The sequence below is a fragment of the Plecotus auritus genome (assembly GCF_963455305.1).
Source record: "Plecotus auritus genome assembly, chromosome: 9".
Classification (NCBI taxonomy): Eukaryota; Metazoa; Chordata; class Mammalia; order Chiroptera; family Vespertilionidae; genus Plecotus; species Plecotus auritus.
Genome location: NC_137783.1, coordinates 36,137,304 through 36,152,807, shown reverse-complemented (window position 1 = coordinate 36,152,807; position 15,504 = coordinate 36,137,304). Strand labels below are relative to the sequence as shown.

The 15,504-nt window shown below is 39.6% G+C and overlaps 1 protein-coding gene across 1 annotated transcript in view; it reads left to right on the top strand.

Annotated features, from left to right (window-relative positions):
- The window catches only part of CCDC6 (coiled-coil domain containing 6), a 117,232-nt gene that overhangs the window by 50,533 nt on the left and 51,195 nt on the right, over positions 1-15,504 (top strand). Inside the window, exon 2 of the mRNA XM_080643031.1 lies at positions 4,977-5,126. Within this exon, the coding sequence (XP_080499157.1) occupies positions 4,977-5,126 (150 nt within the window). The remainder of the gene's footprint in view (positions 1-4,976; positions 5,127-15,504) is intronic.

Below are 15,504 nucleotides of genomic sequence, written 5' to 3'. Positions count from 1 at the left end.
CCAGAGTTTTTTAATCTTCAATCTACAAACATATGCAGAACACTAAGCAAAGGTTTTTCTTGAAAAATTTCCTGCCGAAACCGGTTTGGCTCAGTGGATAGAGCGTCAGCCTGCGGACTGAGCGGTCCCGGGTTCGATTCCGGTCAAGGGCATGTACCTTGGTTGCGGGCACATCCCCAGTGGGAGGTGTGCAGGAGGCAGCTGATCGATGTTTCTCTCCCATCGATGTTTCTAGCTCTCTATCCCTCTCCCTTCCTCTCTGTAAAATATCAATAAAATATATTTAGTATATGTGCTGCCGAAGCGAGCACTCAATAAAATATATTTTAAAAAAAAAGAAAAATTTCCTAATGTTTTTGTTTATTTTCTTTTGAGAGTTTATAGAGTTATATAGTTAATCTTGAAATACAATTTTATTTATCGAGTTATTGAAATAGAATTTTATTTTTGAATTTGGATGTGTTTAGGTATGCTGAGATTTTTAAGCATTTCAGGTAAAAAGGAAAATATATTGATACAACTAACGAAATTTCATATAGCCAGTTTAGGGCACCTGTTGCAAATGGTGCCTGTGGTTTGCTTCTTTGCTTCTGGCTCTTGGCTTCTTGGGGGCGGGAATAAATTGGAAAGGTAATTTATTTTACGTCTTAAATAAAAAGGCCTGTTTTGGAGTTAGGGAAGAAAAAGCCAGGACTAAGCTCAAGATCTAAGAGGATACTTCTTACACCCTGCCCGGCTTGGCTCAGTGGTTGGAGTGATGACAGCCCAGGGACCAAAGGGTTTCAGGTTCGATTCCCAGTCAAGGGCACGTACCTGGGTTGCAGGCTCCATCCCCGGATGGGTCACACAGAGAGTGGAGGAAGCCACCAGTCGATGTGTCTCTCTCACATTAGTGTTTCTCTCTCTTCTCCTCCCCCACTTCCACTCTCTCTAAAAAAATCAATGACAAATATCCTCATTTAGAGTATGGTTTAGAGGTGAGGATTTAAAAAAAAGTGGATACTTACTGCTTTTCTGTACTGCATGGCTCATACTCTGATAATTAACTTTTATTCATGGTTGTCAGTACACCTTATCTGTCCTTTTAAAACCAGTCTCCTCTGAGGCTATAATTAGATACAGCAGCTTGTTGTTATTTTTTTGTCAGCATTTACGTGTTAATTCCTAAAATGATCTGAGACCAATTGGAAACGGGGTGAACTAGGAACCCGAATCCTGTCCTCCCCATGGCTGGTTTTTCTCTGGGTGTTTAGATGCTGTGGGAGGCAGAATAACAGCCCTTTAATAAACCTTTAATAAACTCTGTTAGGCTCTGTTCGCTGCCTCCGTTAGATTGGTTTAACCAGTGTCCTCGTGTTATTCATGGGCCCTGAGAGTGGCATTTTTTATTAATGAGCTTTGCCTAGAAATACGTGCCTATTCGAAAGTGGAGAATGATTTTTGTTTGCCACGGCCTCCGTCTCTCATGACTGGTGACATGTCACTCACTTTGAAAGTACTTTTAGAGCAGATCTAGCCCTCTTCATTTCCCTGCCCCCGATTTAAAAAATTTGCTGCTTTCCCTGGTGTTAAAGAAAAAAAGTTCAAGTCAACTTGAAGATCTGATTAGTTCATTGAACGATTCATGAATTGGGCCAGCACCCATCTGGTAAAGAGAAAGGGGCTCTGAGCAGTTGCATGAAACAGAAGGTTTTTATGGGCAGAACGAGGGTGGGACGAGGAAGTTAAAAGAGTGGATTATTTCAGGCAAAGTCATCTTCCTGAAGGCAGCGGGTTTTATCAGCCTGATTACAGATTACCTCACCAGCCCAGACCAGGAAAGTCTAGATTGATTGTTTTAAAATTCCATTCCTGGGAGAGGCCGAGACTGCAGTTAGGTTAGTACTTAGGTTTTGGTGGGGCTTACTGCAAGGAACGCCATTTTGGTCTTTTGTTTCTTTTTAACACTGGGAAGAATTGCCAAGGAAACCAGGTGTTCTGTGAAATATTGACCCTGTTAATCATCAGCGTTCTTTTTCTTAATGGAGATATTACTCCTATACCATAAAATTCACCCTTTTAAAGTGTACACTTTGGTGGTTTTTAGTATATTCCCAAGGTTGTATTAACTCAGCACTAATTCCAGAAATTTTCATCACCCCGAGAAGAAACCTTGTATCATTAGCAGTCCTTCTCCTTCCCCCCTACCCCTACCCTGGCCACCACGAATCTACTTTCTATCAAATGTTCTGCTTTCTATTACACTGAAATCTGTGGTCCCTGTGACTTAATGGTTAGATGAAATGGGAAGTGGGTGGAAGCTACATGAACAGGCTCTTAGGGCCTATTTCAACTTCTCACTGCTAGGCCACAGTGCAAAGGGAAGGTGGTCAGCTGAGATTGCGAGTCTGGTTCTCTTTAATGGCTTGTGATTAAATTTACCTAAAATATTGAATGTTTGGTGGTAACTTGCAAGAAGTTGAGACTGACTTGATAATGAAATTATTTCATGGAAAACACCCTTTTGAATTCTAAGTGCAAATCACCAAAAAAGCATTAAATTTCCTCTCTACCTTTTTGTTCTGTAACTTGAGAAATATTGAGAATTCAAATCATATAGACCTTGGTCAGTCGAAACCAGAAAAACAGGTAGCTTGAACAGATTGTGGACTTGGATAAATGTGTCAAATACGCTTTGAATACATTCTTTGGCTTTCTGCCCATTGCACATGTATGAGATCTTGAAGTATATGAGTTTTGAACATGGCTGCGGATTAATTTGAAGTGGGAGGGGAAGTGCCAATCCTCAGTAGTCTTCCTTGACTGTAGTGGAAAGAATAGACATTGAGAAGTGCTGACGAAATATGAAGTGTGCAAGGGAACCACTGGGGACCTTGGGGACTGCTCAGTGGACGCGCTGGGCTGGGAATAAAAATTTATTAGCTGTGATGTGTTCCTAATTGCTCACCTCTCCTGGATTATCTCAAATGGTTTCTTAAAGAAACGGAGTGCTGGAGCTTCTCCCAAAGTTTCCACTTTCTATGTAGCTGTGTTTTTCAGTCTAAGTACTGCATGTGGCTCTCTGTTGGAGAATTGCTTGGCAGGCAGTTCCAGAGCCTGGCGTACTTCCTCTGGGCCACTGTGATGGAGAGCAGGAAGGATAGACTCCCAGAAACCATGCCTATTAAAGCATGGGTTTTGGGGAAGCTGGTGAATATGGACAGAAATCTAAACCACCAGCACTGGGAGGGGTTGTCAGACCCTTTACAGGAAAAGGTGGTAGTTGCTTAATGCAGGTGCCCTTTTGTACCCTGCCCTCTGCCTCTCCTGTTATTTTAAGTGACAGATGCTGGACCAGGCTTGGAATTGATGTAGCTTCCCTTCCCTTGACTTGGCAGATGAAACAGGAATGCATTATTGGGGATGAATGCATCAAAATGTTGCAGTTTAAAAAGTGCTTTGAAATATAGTTGAGTCCGTCTGAAACAAGTATTTTCTTTCTGAAAACATTAATTTCCTTCAAGGGTAGTTGGTTTTTCTGTTTATTCTTTTCAAACATAGATGGGGGGGGGTGGAGGATTTACAGAAGAATATTTTCAACTCCATTGAATTATGTCTGGCTCTGTTTTAATCTCTTTTTAAAATGCAGTAATGCCTGACCTTCCTTGCCCTCACCTCCAAAAACATTCCCAATAGGGAAATAGATAAAAAACGAAACTCCTTTTATGCACCTTTACTCTTCACCTCCTGGATCCCCACTACTTTGCAATAACTACTTTCAGCCATTTGGTTTATTTCCTTACAGTAACTACTCAATGAACATGTAAATGAATCTATGTGTATCTGTAGTGCTTTTTTTAAAAAAATATTTTTTTATTGATTTTTTACAGAGAGGAAGTGAGAGGAATAGAGAGTTAGAAACATCGATGAGAGAGAAACATTGATCAGCTGCCTCCTGTACGCCCCCTTCTGGGGATGTGCCCGCAACCAAGGTACATGCCCTTGACCAGAATTGAACCTGGGACCTTTCAGTCCGCAGGCCAATGCTCTATCCACTGAGCAAAAAACGGTTAGGGCTCTGTAGTGCTTTTTAAATGGCACACCCAAGCCTTTTCAGTAACACCCTAAAGAGGTGACATAATTTTATTTTTAAAAGTGAGCTGAAGCCGAAACCGGTTTGGCTCAGTGGATAGAGCGTCGGCCTGCGGACTGAAGGGTCCCGGGTTCGATTCCGGTCAAGGGCATGTACCTTGGTTGCGGGCACATCCCCAGTGGGAGGTGTGCAGGAGGCAGCTGATCGATGTTTCTCTCTCATCGATGTTTCTAACTCTCTATCCCTCTCCCTTCCTCTCTGTAAAATATCAATAAAATATATTTAAAAAAAAAAAGTGAGCTGAAATTCTCTGCTGCAGTTAAAAAAAAATGTTGCCTAGATATTGTAATTACAGTAAGTTCTCACTTAACCTTGTGGCTAGGTTCTTGGAACTGCTGTCAAACAGGTTATTTGATATAAACAAGAGCTGAGTTCCTACACGCTCATCAATGTTATGATAACCGATCTGGACCAAAATGACAGTATGTGAGGACCTGCTGTATAAACTTGTGAGATGTAGTGACTTGCAAATAGTTATGGATCGATACAAGTACTCAGAATTGGACTTACCTGCCATGTGAGAAGGCGCTTTCTGTATTCTGGTGATAGACTTGAGATTGCTTTGAAAAACTGCAAAGCAATCTTTGTTAATGACTTTGAAATATCCCTTTAAGAAGAGGGACCATACATAGTACAGGGAGGCCCCTGGGAGTAATAGTAGGATTGCTGCTGAGTTCCTCTGATGTGTGCTTCTTGGGGTGTGTTGGTTCACAGTTTAAAATAGGGCTCTAATTAAAATGGGTGTTCTCTCTGGAAATAAGAACTATATTTTAATTAGTAAATTTCCTGTTTCCTTAATTTGTTTTTTTTTTTTGTTCCCTTTTATTTTGTTTTTAAAAAACAGCAAGCCAGGGCTGAGCAGGAAGAAGAATTCATCAGTAACACGTTATTCAAGAAAATTCAGGCTTTGCAGAAGGAGAAGGAAACCCTTGCTGTAAATTATGAGAAGGAAGAAGAGTTCCTCACTAATGAGCTCTCCAGAAAACTGATGCAGGTAAATTATCTAGTCTCCCCTCTCGTCTCCCCTGCCTGCTGTTCTCTCCAGGAAAAAACGACTTTGATGGAGCAGTTTGCTCAAAACATTTGCTGATGAGCTTGTAGCTAACAGTCTTTGGAGATTAAAAATACCTGGTAAAGATGGCAGCAGTGTGATCCTGAAGACTGTGGTTCCCTAGCTCATCTGCTCAGGGAAGGTAAGCTATTTTACATCAGCGTTTCAGAAACAGCTGCGGAGCCTGAGGCCTCCGCCTGGGAGTGAATGCTGTATGCAGTATTTTTGGATATAGGAGGATTAATACCAAATGTGAGATTTCTTTCCCCCTTTATGTTGAATCTGTAGTGAATGCATAAACATTTTTGGCAGTCAGAACTAGGACTTTTGTACTAAAATATGGGGATAAAAAGTGAAATGTCCATTTGGGGAAAAAAAATAAAAGGTATTCACAATCCATGGTTAAAAATGACACGCCATCAGTTGTGTTCAAATGGGTGTATAATGTGTTAATAAATATTAAAACTTAAAAAATTATTTGTTTTAAATATTAAAACAACATTAATCACTAATAGTTTGTAAAAGACACCATACAAAACATACAGGAAGGTTTGATTTTTTTTTCTTATTTATTTATTTTTTTAGTTCAAAGGCTCTCCCCTACTTTTTCTCCTGTACTCCCCCCCCCACCCCCCCCATCACTTACTAGTGAAATACAAAAGTAAAATTTGTTTAAGGCAAACATTTTGTGGGCTACTTAGTATGAACTTAAGAATAAGTAGGATATGGAGTTTTTATTATTTAACACAGCTTATCCAAAATAGTGAGCAGAGATAAAATTACCCTGGGAGGACCACTATTATCATTCACCAGCAGGCTGTGACAGGTAGAAACATGCCCTTGTATTTTCTATTTCCTGGAATCCCTTTCGTTCATGAATTTGGTTGACATATGTATTTTAGTGAGGTGATAATAAAAGGATATTCGAGGCTTTTTTAAAAAACTTCCTACATTTTTTCTAACCATCCAACATAGATTATCCTATAAGAGAAGACCGGAAGCTTTAGAATAGAAACTTCAGTGTTAAAACCATATATGGTCCGGGCAACTTTTACTCAATCTTTGTCTTATTCTCATTTTTCTACCTGACTACTGAAGAAAGATACCATTACAGTCTTGCAAAAAAATTTTTTTGATTTATATGGCCACTGTTGAAATGTGAAGAATAGAGGTTCCGAGGCATTCATGTCTGGTAGAGATTTATGGCGGTTTCTCATGGACACATTTTGCTTATTCATGTGCGTTCTGATTTTGAGAAAAAAATGAGGGAGAAGGTTAATTTGGCCTTTGACTGCATCACCTTGGTAGCGTTCGACAACTTATTCTCCATGTTGCTTCTAGCACTAAAGGAATGCAATTATAGTTTGTTGTTCTGAGTTTGGTGTATAACCAGGCATCCTAGTTTTTAACACTGTCAGAAACATTCCTTGTTTTCAACTTTCATGGCTGTTAGTATTTGGAGTCTTTGACCAAAGTACATTATGAAACCATCAGAACCTATCCAGATCACGCTCCTTCTCTCTGTACGCATCTTCAGTGTGAGTGCTTCTGTAGTGTGTAGTTTATAGTCAGCCCCTCATTCACTTGTCACGACCCACCCACTTTCCAAGGACATTAAAATAAGATACTAAATAAGAATGAAAACATAAGAGCCATGTGCCACGGAGAGGGGCATTAGTTATAGTAATATACGTGGCATAAGAAAGTTTGAACTTAAAATGAAAGCTCTGAGCATCCTATAAATAAAGCTATAACCTGGAGAAAGATTGTGATTTTTAAAAATAATTCATATATCTAAAAAAAATAGTTTTATTTGGTCAGGAGAAAATAAAATGTCATATATTAAAAACTTAAATTTTTTTGAGGAGCATTGAATCTTTCTAAAGAGACTAATGATATGTAAATTGAACAACACAATAAACTCTTTTTGCCAGAAGTGATATAAAATGTGTAGCACTAGTCTGCATGTGGCCAAGTCTTAATAAAAGGCATAGTATGAAGGTGTGATTCTATTGCTTGGGGAGCTCTAGGTGGGTCTTTGCTTGTTAGTGATCTAACTTGCAGTATCTGGACAAATGAATGGTCAGCATGTCTCTGAGATGACCTCTCATGAATCCTAGCTTGGTTCTTAGGAGGTACATATCCTATATAATAAAGAGGTACTAGGCAAATTGACTGTCACTACAACACACAAGATGGCCGCCCCCATGTGGACACAAGATGGCCAGCAGAGGAGGGCATTTGGGGCGACCAGGCCTGCAGGGGAGGGCAGTTGGGGGCAATTGGACCGGCAGGGGAGCAGTTAAGCGTCGATCAGGCTGGCAGGGGAGTGGTTAGGGGGTGATCAGGCTGGCAGGCAGAAGCAGTTAGGGGCAATCAGGCAGGCAGGCAGGCAGGCAGGCGAGCGGTTGGGAGCCAGCAGTCCTGGATTGTGAGAGGAATGTCGGACATCCCTGAAGGGGTCCCAGATTGGATAGGGTGCAGGCTGGGCTGAGGGACACACACCATCTTCCCCCCCGCCCCCAGGAAAGAATTTTGTGCACTGGGCCTCTAGTATATAATAAAATACACATAGTATAAAATTTGCCATTTCTGAATGTATAATCCAGTGGTATTAAATACATTCACATGGTTGTGCAGCCATCCCACTATCCATCCCCAGAACTTTTCCAAACAAACTCTGTACCCACTAATAACTCCTCACTTCCCATTCCTGGTTCTTAGACTTTTCTGGAAAGGAAATAGGTGGCAGGGAGTTTGGGGTTGAGGTCTGGGCCAAGTTCTAGAGCTGTGTCTATTCTCTCACTTAGACATCGGGTCTCACTATTTCCCATTTTGTGGTAAAGACCTAAGAAGCCCTCTTCTGTTGCTGGCCAGTCAGAGAGAACTCAGGGAGCTGCAAGGAGGAGATCTTCAGGGAAGAAGGGCTGGCGGTCTATGTTATCCATCACCCCCCGGCCCCCACCCCGATGCATTTCCTGTTTTCAGCCCGTCCTTGGTGGAAGGCTCACAGTTTCTGCTACCCAGTGTGGAAGAACCGATCTCCATCTGGAAGACCTTTAGAGTAATCGGTACCCATAGCCTTTTCCACTGTGTAATCACTTTACTATGGCTCGCTAGGATGGTTGCTTCTGGATAGGACTTTGCTATGAAAAACCTGCTAAGAGCAACCCCACACTGCACGTGTCACTGATAGACACGTGCGAATTGATCTGTTCACTGTGAAAATGTTTAGCGTTTTTTCACCCAAAGGCCACTGAGAGGCTATTTAGAGAAACAGTTTTGCTTTTGTCATCATGCTTTGGCTCTTGTCTCTCTTAGAGATTAGACAGTGCTTTTATGTGCATTTCAAAGGAATTCTTTGGGCTTGAGAGCAAAATTAGATTATTGCTCTGGAAGAGACAGCTTCCTTCCCATTGGCTGACTGAGCTGGTATCTAACACTTTTTAAAAACTCTCTTCAAGAGAGAGTCTCTTCAAGTGTAGGTGAGAGGAAATCTCTTTGCCCTTTTAGAGGATCAAGTTTGGGAGAGAGCTTAAAGCACCTCCAAATATGTTAATGCTCCTGAAATAAACACACAAAAAAGAGAATACGCAGCTTTTCTCCCTTGCTTTTGTGTATATCCAATAGATAGACACAGAATTATATCTTCATTCTCTGAAAACTCTTATCTGAAAAATATGTATCCTTCTGAGCCCAGAATGAGATTGGTTACCTGAGTGAGAAATTGTCCTATAAAGAACTTCCTTATACTTGTGGTAAACTCAGCACAAGCCTGCATCAGAACTAAATTCTGCCCTGGATATCTTTTATTTTTATTTTTTATTTTTTTTATTGATTTCAGAGAGGAAGAGAGAGAGAGAAACATCAATGATGAGAGAGAATCATTGATAGTTGCCTCCTGCACGCCCCCTACTGGGGATCGAGCCTACAACCCGGGCATGTGCCCTTGACCGGAATCGAACCTGGGACCCTTCAGTTCACAGGCTGATGCTCTATCCATTGAGCCAAACCGGCTAGGGCATGCTCTGGATATCTTGAAAGAGAGGTTGCAGTTTAATCATAATTTGTAATTAAAATTTATAAGAAATGCTGCCTTAGCAAACTCTTCATCAGAATTTGATTTAGAACACGCATGTTAAATAAAAAAGTTTAATGTACAGTATAGTGAGTGTAGACAACAATGTTGTATTATAACCATCAAACTTGTGAAAAGACTAGATCTTAATTATTCCCACCACTAAAAAGAAATGCTAATTATGTGATGTGATGGAGGTGGTATCACGTCAATGGCTTTCGTATTACAATATATAAATGTATCAAATCAATAGGTTGTACACCTTAGATTGACACAGTGTTATATGTCAAATATATATATATTTTTAAAAGTCTGAAAAGACATTCTCCAAATGTTACCTGTACTTCTATTTGGGTGCCGAACTTAAAAGTTAGGCTAATTTTTGTGTGCCCTTTTCCTTCTCATTTTTTAAAAACAATATGAATTACTTTTGTAATTAAAATTTACAGTAGTTCTCCCTTATCCGTGGGGAATATGTTCCAAGACCCCAGTGGGCATCTGAAACTGCAAATAGTATTATAAATGTATATATACTACATATAATGTACTATACATACTATGCTTGCTCTTATACAGACACACCTTTTCACTTAAAGGAAGCACTTGATAGCTTCTCTTTGGCATATCCGAATTGCCAGCATCATTACTCTTGTGCTTTGGGGCCATTATTAACTAAAATAAGGGTTTCTTGAGCACAAACACTACGTATGGCATCACCATAGTTGATTTGATGGCCAAGATGGTACTAAGTGACTAATGGGTAGGTAGCCTATGTGGCATGGATACACTGGACAGAGAGATGATTCATGTCCCACACAGGATGGAGTGGGATGTACAAGATTTCATCACACTACTCGGAATGGTATGCAATTTAAAGCTTATACATTGCTTATTTCTGGAGTTTTCCACTTAATATTTTTGGACCACAGTTAACTGCAGATAACAATGGGAAGTAAGATTGCAGATAAAGGGGACTACTGTATCTTTTTTTTTATTTTATTTTTTTATTTTTTTGTTAATCCTCACCGAAGGATATTTTTCCACTGATTTTTAGAGCGAGTGGAAGGGAGAGGGAGAGACGGAGAGAAACATCGATGTGAGAGAGACACATCGATGGGTTACCACCTGCATGCACCCTTACCAGGACCAGGTAACCTGCAACCAAGGTACATGCCCTTGACCGGAATCATACCCGGGACTCTTCATTCCACGGGCCAGTGCTCAGTCCACTGAGCCAAACGGGCTAAGGCTTAATGTTATTTTCTAATGAGGAAATTTTAAAATTCTGATGCTTGTTTTATCCTTACTTACTGAAACCTCCTCCTGTGTCACTGACTTTGAGAGCTCAGAGTCTTTCTATGGTAGTTGCATCTGTTTGTCATGGACAGCAATACACAGAAGCTCCCTGCAGAGGCAGGCTCATTTGCAGGTAATAAAAGATTCTAGATTGCCCAGATTGTTAATAACGATTGTACATAGAAAGCTCTAATGATTAGTTTAACTGTCTTGTCATTCTTGATATGATTCATTCCACTGGCTTAAACTTTTTTCTTTTATTCCTAATTCCCCTGGCTAACTGTTAACCATTAGTCACCATTGCCAACTGGAAGACCTGTCATTGCTGAGATTAATTATGGTTTTAGCAGTTGTGGATTTTCTCACTTGCTTTTTATGTAAGCCAGATACATCAAGTTCACTTCCTGCTCTCTGGGAAACCCTGTTCGATTGTTGCCTGCACTCTTCTCAACCATAGCACTGCCAGAAGTTAGTGAATACTTTTTTCTTTTTTTAAAACCCTGAAACAGGATTGAGATAAGAAGAGTACTGAGTATTACATATATCTCCGATTCTTTTCAATCTGATGCAACTTTGAAATTTCAGACCGTAGAATAATATAAATAGGTTTGTAGTATTGTAATTTTGATTCACGTTTGAAATTGGATCTCGTCCTCAGAAAATAATGCCACTATAGCTATAATAGAAATTATGATTCTCATGTCCTTCTGAGGGGGCATATTCTTATTAATTATGGGAAGTACATAAGAATAAAGGTTCTCCGGGTCTGTTGTTACGTGGCATGGCTTATTTTTATTATCATTAGCTGGATCCCTAGGTTAGAATGCCTCCTGGGATTAAAGTAGTTGAAGTTTCCTAGCATCTATGGAAAGATGATATGCAGAGGAAAGGGAGGAAGTTGGGCAGAAACCACTGCTGAAGCTGCCTCTGCCAAATGATGGATAGCTGAGCAGTTCAGAAAGATATCCTGCAACGCATTATTCTTTCATCTCTGTTGGCACAGGAATAAAACCCGGGAGGAAGAATTTTAACAAGTCCCCAAATCTGCCTGTTTATCTAGACAAAGGCTTACCAAACTTCATTTGCCTTCTCCCCGCTTCACCCCCGCTAAATTCCGGAGTAGTTTCTCCTTCCAATACCATCTTAATGAATTCAGTCTTCTGGAGCGGATGTTTCCTGACTCCCGAAAGGCTGTGTCTCCGGGTAGCCAGCACGTGTCTGCGGGTATGAGAAGTGAGTGTGGACTCCCAATATCATTCTTCTCCAGCATGTACACCAGAATCTGGGGCAGCTTTTTCCCTCTCCAAGTTACCCAGGTTATTAAGATGACAATGAAGTGACTTTGTGCGGGCAGTAAAATCAGGTCAGGGAGACATGTATGTGTGTAACTCTGTTCATTTCAAGGGCGCCTGGGCTAAGACTGCCATTGCATCCATTCAGATGAAAACTTGGTGCTCCCGACGGCAGGGAGAAGAGACCTTGAAATGTGTTCTTCGTTAAGGTGGCTAGACCAGTGGCCCTTTTGGTTTTCAGTTTTTCAGGGCTACCATTGCTGGTCAAAAAAATTGCTCTCACTTAATAGCTTACAAAAACGGTTGGGGTTTTTTTTTTGTTCCTTTTTTTAAAATGTTGCTTTTCATCCCAAATTATCTGACCCTCAGCTTTGTCTGTTCCTTGTTTCTGTTCATGGAGCAGGGAGTTTATGCATCAAATTCATGATACATCTGCCAAGAGCTCCCGGGATATTTTTAATGCATTTCAAATGCTGCAACCACCAGAGGCCAAATTATAAACCAGAATTTTCCTGTCAGTTGTATGCCAAAAGTTTCTCGGTCCTACATAATGTGTATTATGATTAGAAAGGACAGGACCTTGATGCACTCCTTTAGTCTTAAGAGATCATTGAGTTTCTTTCAGAGTGTGTGTATGTGTATTGACATTGTGGTTAGATTTGATGTGTACCAGCACGGATTCCCAAAAATGTAACGGCAAGAGGAAGGGCTTAGAAGCTTCTTACGCCGGCTTTCTGACAGAAATGTGAGAAAATGCAGGCAGAGAGAAATTAACAGTAAAAGGAAAGTGCAAGTAAAAATAATTAGATGAAGCTGGGCATGAGAGGTTGAATTGGAGTAGAAGTGAGCATTTTATTTCTAGTTGAAAAGGTGAGTGGGTTATTGACGGATACTTCCATGTCCTTCAAGAACTAGAAACACTTTTGAAATGCTTTAAAAACTTTGCAGTTATAAATGTTGCAATGTTTTGCATTTTTTGGGTCAGTTCTTTTTCATTTTCAAACTATGAACTACAGCTGTTTCCCCCACCCCCCGTAATTGCCTTAAAATAGTTATATCCTGCTGCTGTCTTAACCTTTCTTTTTCTTCTTTATTCATAGACTTTTAATTTTAATTTACGTTGCTGTCTCAGTTTAGAATGAATTCTTTCTTTGGGCAAAGCACTCTCTATTCCTTGGAAGAAGAAACTGCTAGTTTGTATGAAATGGGTTTTCAGGGCAGTAGGTGGACTCCCGAGCCTAAAGGACTTCTTTATCTTATTTGTGGAGCAACGTTTTCTAACCTTCTTTCTAATCAGATTTCTTTGAAGGTATTACTACTTTAAGCAGCATCATACTATTGGAAATCCAGGAAACCCAAACTTAGCCCTTTAAGTATTCTGAGTGGATGGGAAGTCTGATGTTCTACTGGAGCCATCTGCTCAGAAGTGAAGGCTTGACGCTAGTCCTTGGTGTTGACAATACTGACAAGGAAATAACATTTACAAAATAATTAGTTTTCTGGAAGGACCTCGCTATTTTTCTTCCTTGAAAAAGTTACTTGTGCTTTCCTCTCTAGAAAATGACAGATTTGATAATTCAGACAAACCTCACTAAAGGCGAATAAAAGCTAAACAAAATGCTTTGAACTTTCTATTTGGAAGAACTAACAAGATGGTGAAGAACTATTGGTCTGGGGAGGATGGAAATTGAGAGAAGACCCCAGCACTCAGGGTGGCTTTTGTCCTAAGAGCATTTGCTATTCATTAAGAAACAGCTGAGAAACTGAGTTGTGCTTTTGGTAGTTGTGAGGGGTTGGTGTTACTGAAGTCAGGTCTTGGGGCTGGCCAGAGGTGGAGACAGTGATAAATCCCCCCACTTCAAGCTGGAGTCTTGAAGAGCTATGCCTTCAGGATAAGAGCATACCAGTTTTGCATCATCTGGGGAAGCCAGAGAACATGAAGCTTTGGTCTAGGATTAAGGTAGTTCCAAACTGGATGGTGCCTGGCAAAAGAGAATGGAATTTTCTGGAGGAAGAGACCATCATCTTAGGCCACAAGTTTTTCCTACAATTAAAATTTCAACTGTGTTGTCCAATACAAAAGGAGAATCAGGCAGATGGAGATGGGAGATTTCACGAATGATAAAACAGTAGAAAGAAAACAACAGAAATGGACTTGACAGATACTTTGGATATTGGATTTATCAGACATTGACTACCGAGCTTATTACATTCAAAGAAATAAAAGCCAAGCTTGAAATCTTTGTTAGGAAACTGGAAACATCACAACATTTTTTTTACATTCAAAAGGTAAGTTAATAACCTATGAATAACAATACGGCAATACATTTCAAGTTTTAGATAAAATGGACAAAATTCTTGGAAAAACATAACTTTTACAATGGAATGAGGAAGAAATAGAAAACGAGTTTTTAACCTATTAGAGAAATTAAATCATTGATCGACAGACTTCCTAGAAAAAGAATTTCAGACTTAAATGGTTTCACTAACACATGTACCAAACATTCAAGGATGAAATCATTTGAATCTTCTGTAAACTCTAAAGTTTAAAAAAAAAAGATTCCCAACTTACTTTAAGGCTAACATAACCATAATGCTCCAACTTAAGTACAGTTCAAGAAAGGCAAATTACAGTGAAATATCAATCTTAAATAAAGCAAAAATCTTAAATATAAAGAAAATGAATTCAACAGCATATTAAAAGAATAATGCATTGTGGCCAGGTTGCATTTATACAAGTTATGCAAGGTTAATGTAAAAATGGAAAATTTGTAAGTGTAATTGGCCATATTCACAGACTCAAAAGAAAAAATCATGATCATATACATGGAGCAAAGGGACTTGATAAAATGTAATAACTCATAATAAAATCATAGTGAACTAAGAATAGAACTTAAATGTATTAGTGTCTGCAAAAAGACTACCAAATATTGTGTTTAATTATGACAATTTAACAGCTTTCCCTTTAAAATCAAGAACAAGATAAGGATGCCTGCTATATTTACTTCTGTTCATCATTATAGTTCGTAGTCAGTACAGAAAGGGAAGAAAAAGATTAAAGATATAAGGATTGAAAAGGGGAATTAAGACTGCCACTTTTTTATGATTGAGTAATTGAAAAATCTTAAAGAACTTACAGGTAAATAATTAGAATTTAGTTGTTTTTTCCACATAAAATGTATTTTTGTATTCAGCAATAACTAGTTGATGTGAAAACTTAAAATATAGCTTCAAAAACTATGAGAATATATTCAGTGCTGCAGAAAAAAATTAGGACACTGTAAGGACAGGTACGGGGCTGTTGAAATGTTGAGTTAGCCATTCAGATAGTATCAGCAAAATCTTGGGAAGGTGGAAGATAATCATGTGGATTTCTGAGGGAAGAGCATTACAGCCAAAGAGAACAGAACTTCCTAATGCCTTGAAGTAGGTGTGAGCAAGACAGGATCAAGGAAGACTTAGAGGTTTTGTCTTCGATGACTAGAATTATGTAAGATGGGAAAGAGCAAGTATAGAGCAGACTTGGAGTGAGAAGGTCAGAAGTTTAGTCAAGACATCTGCACATCCAAATGGAGATAACAGATAAGCAGCTGGACAGAGGTTCTCAACTGAGAAGCCTGGACTACACATCCAGACCTGGGAGTGTTTTCTAGAG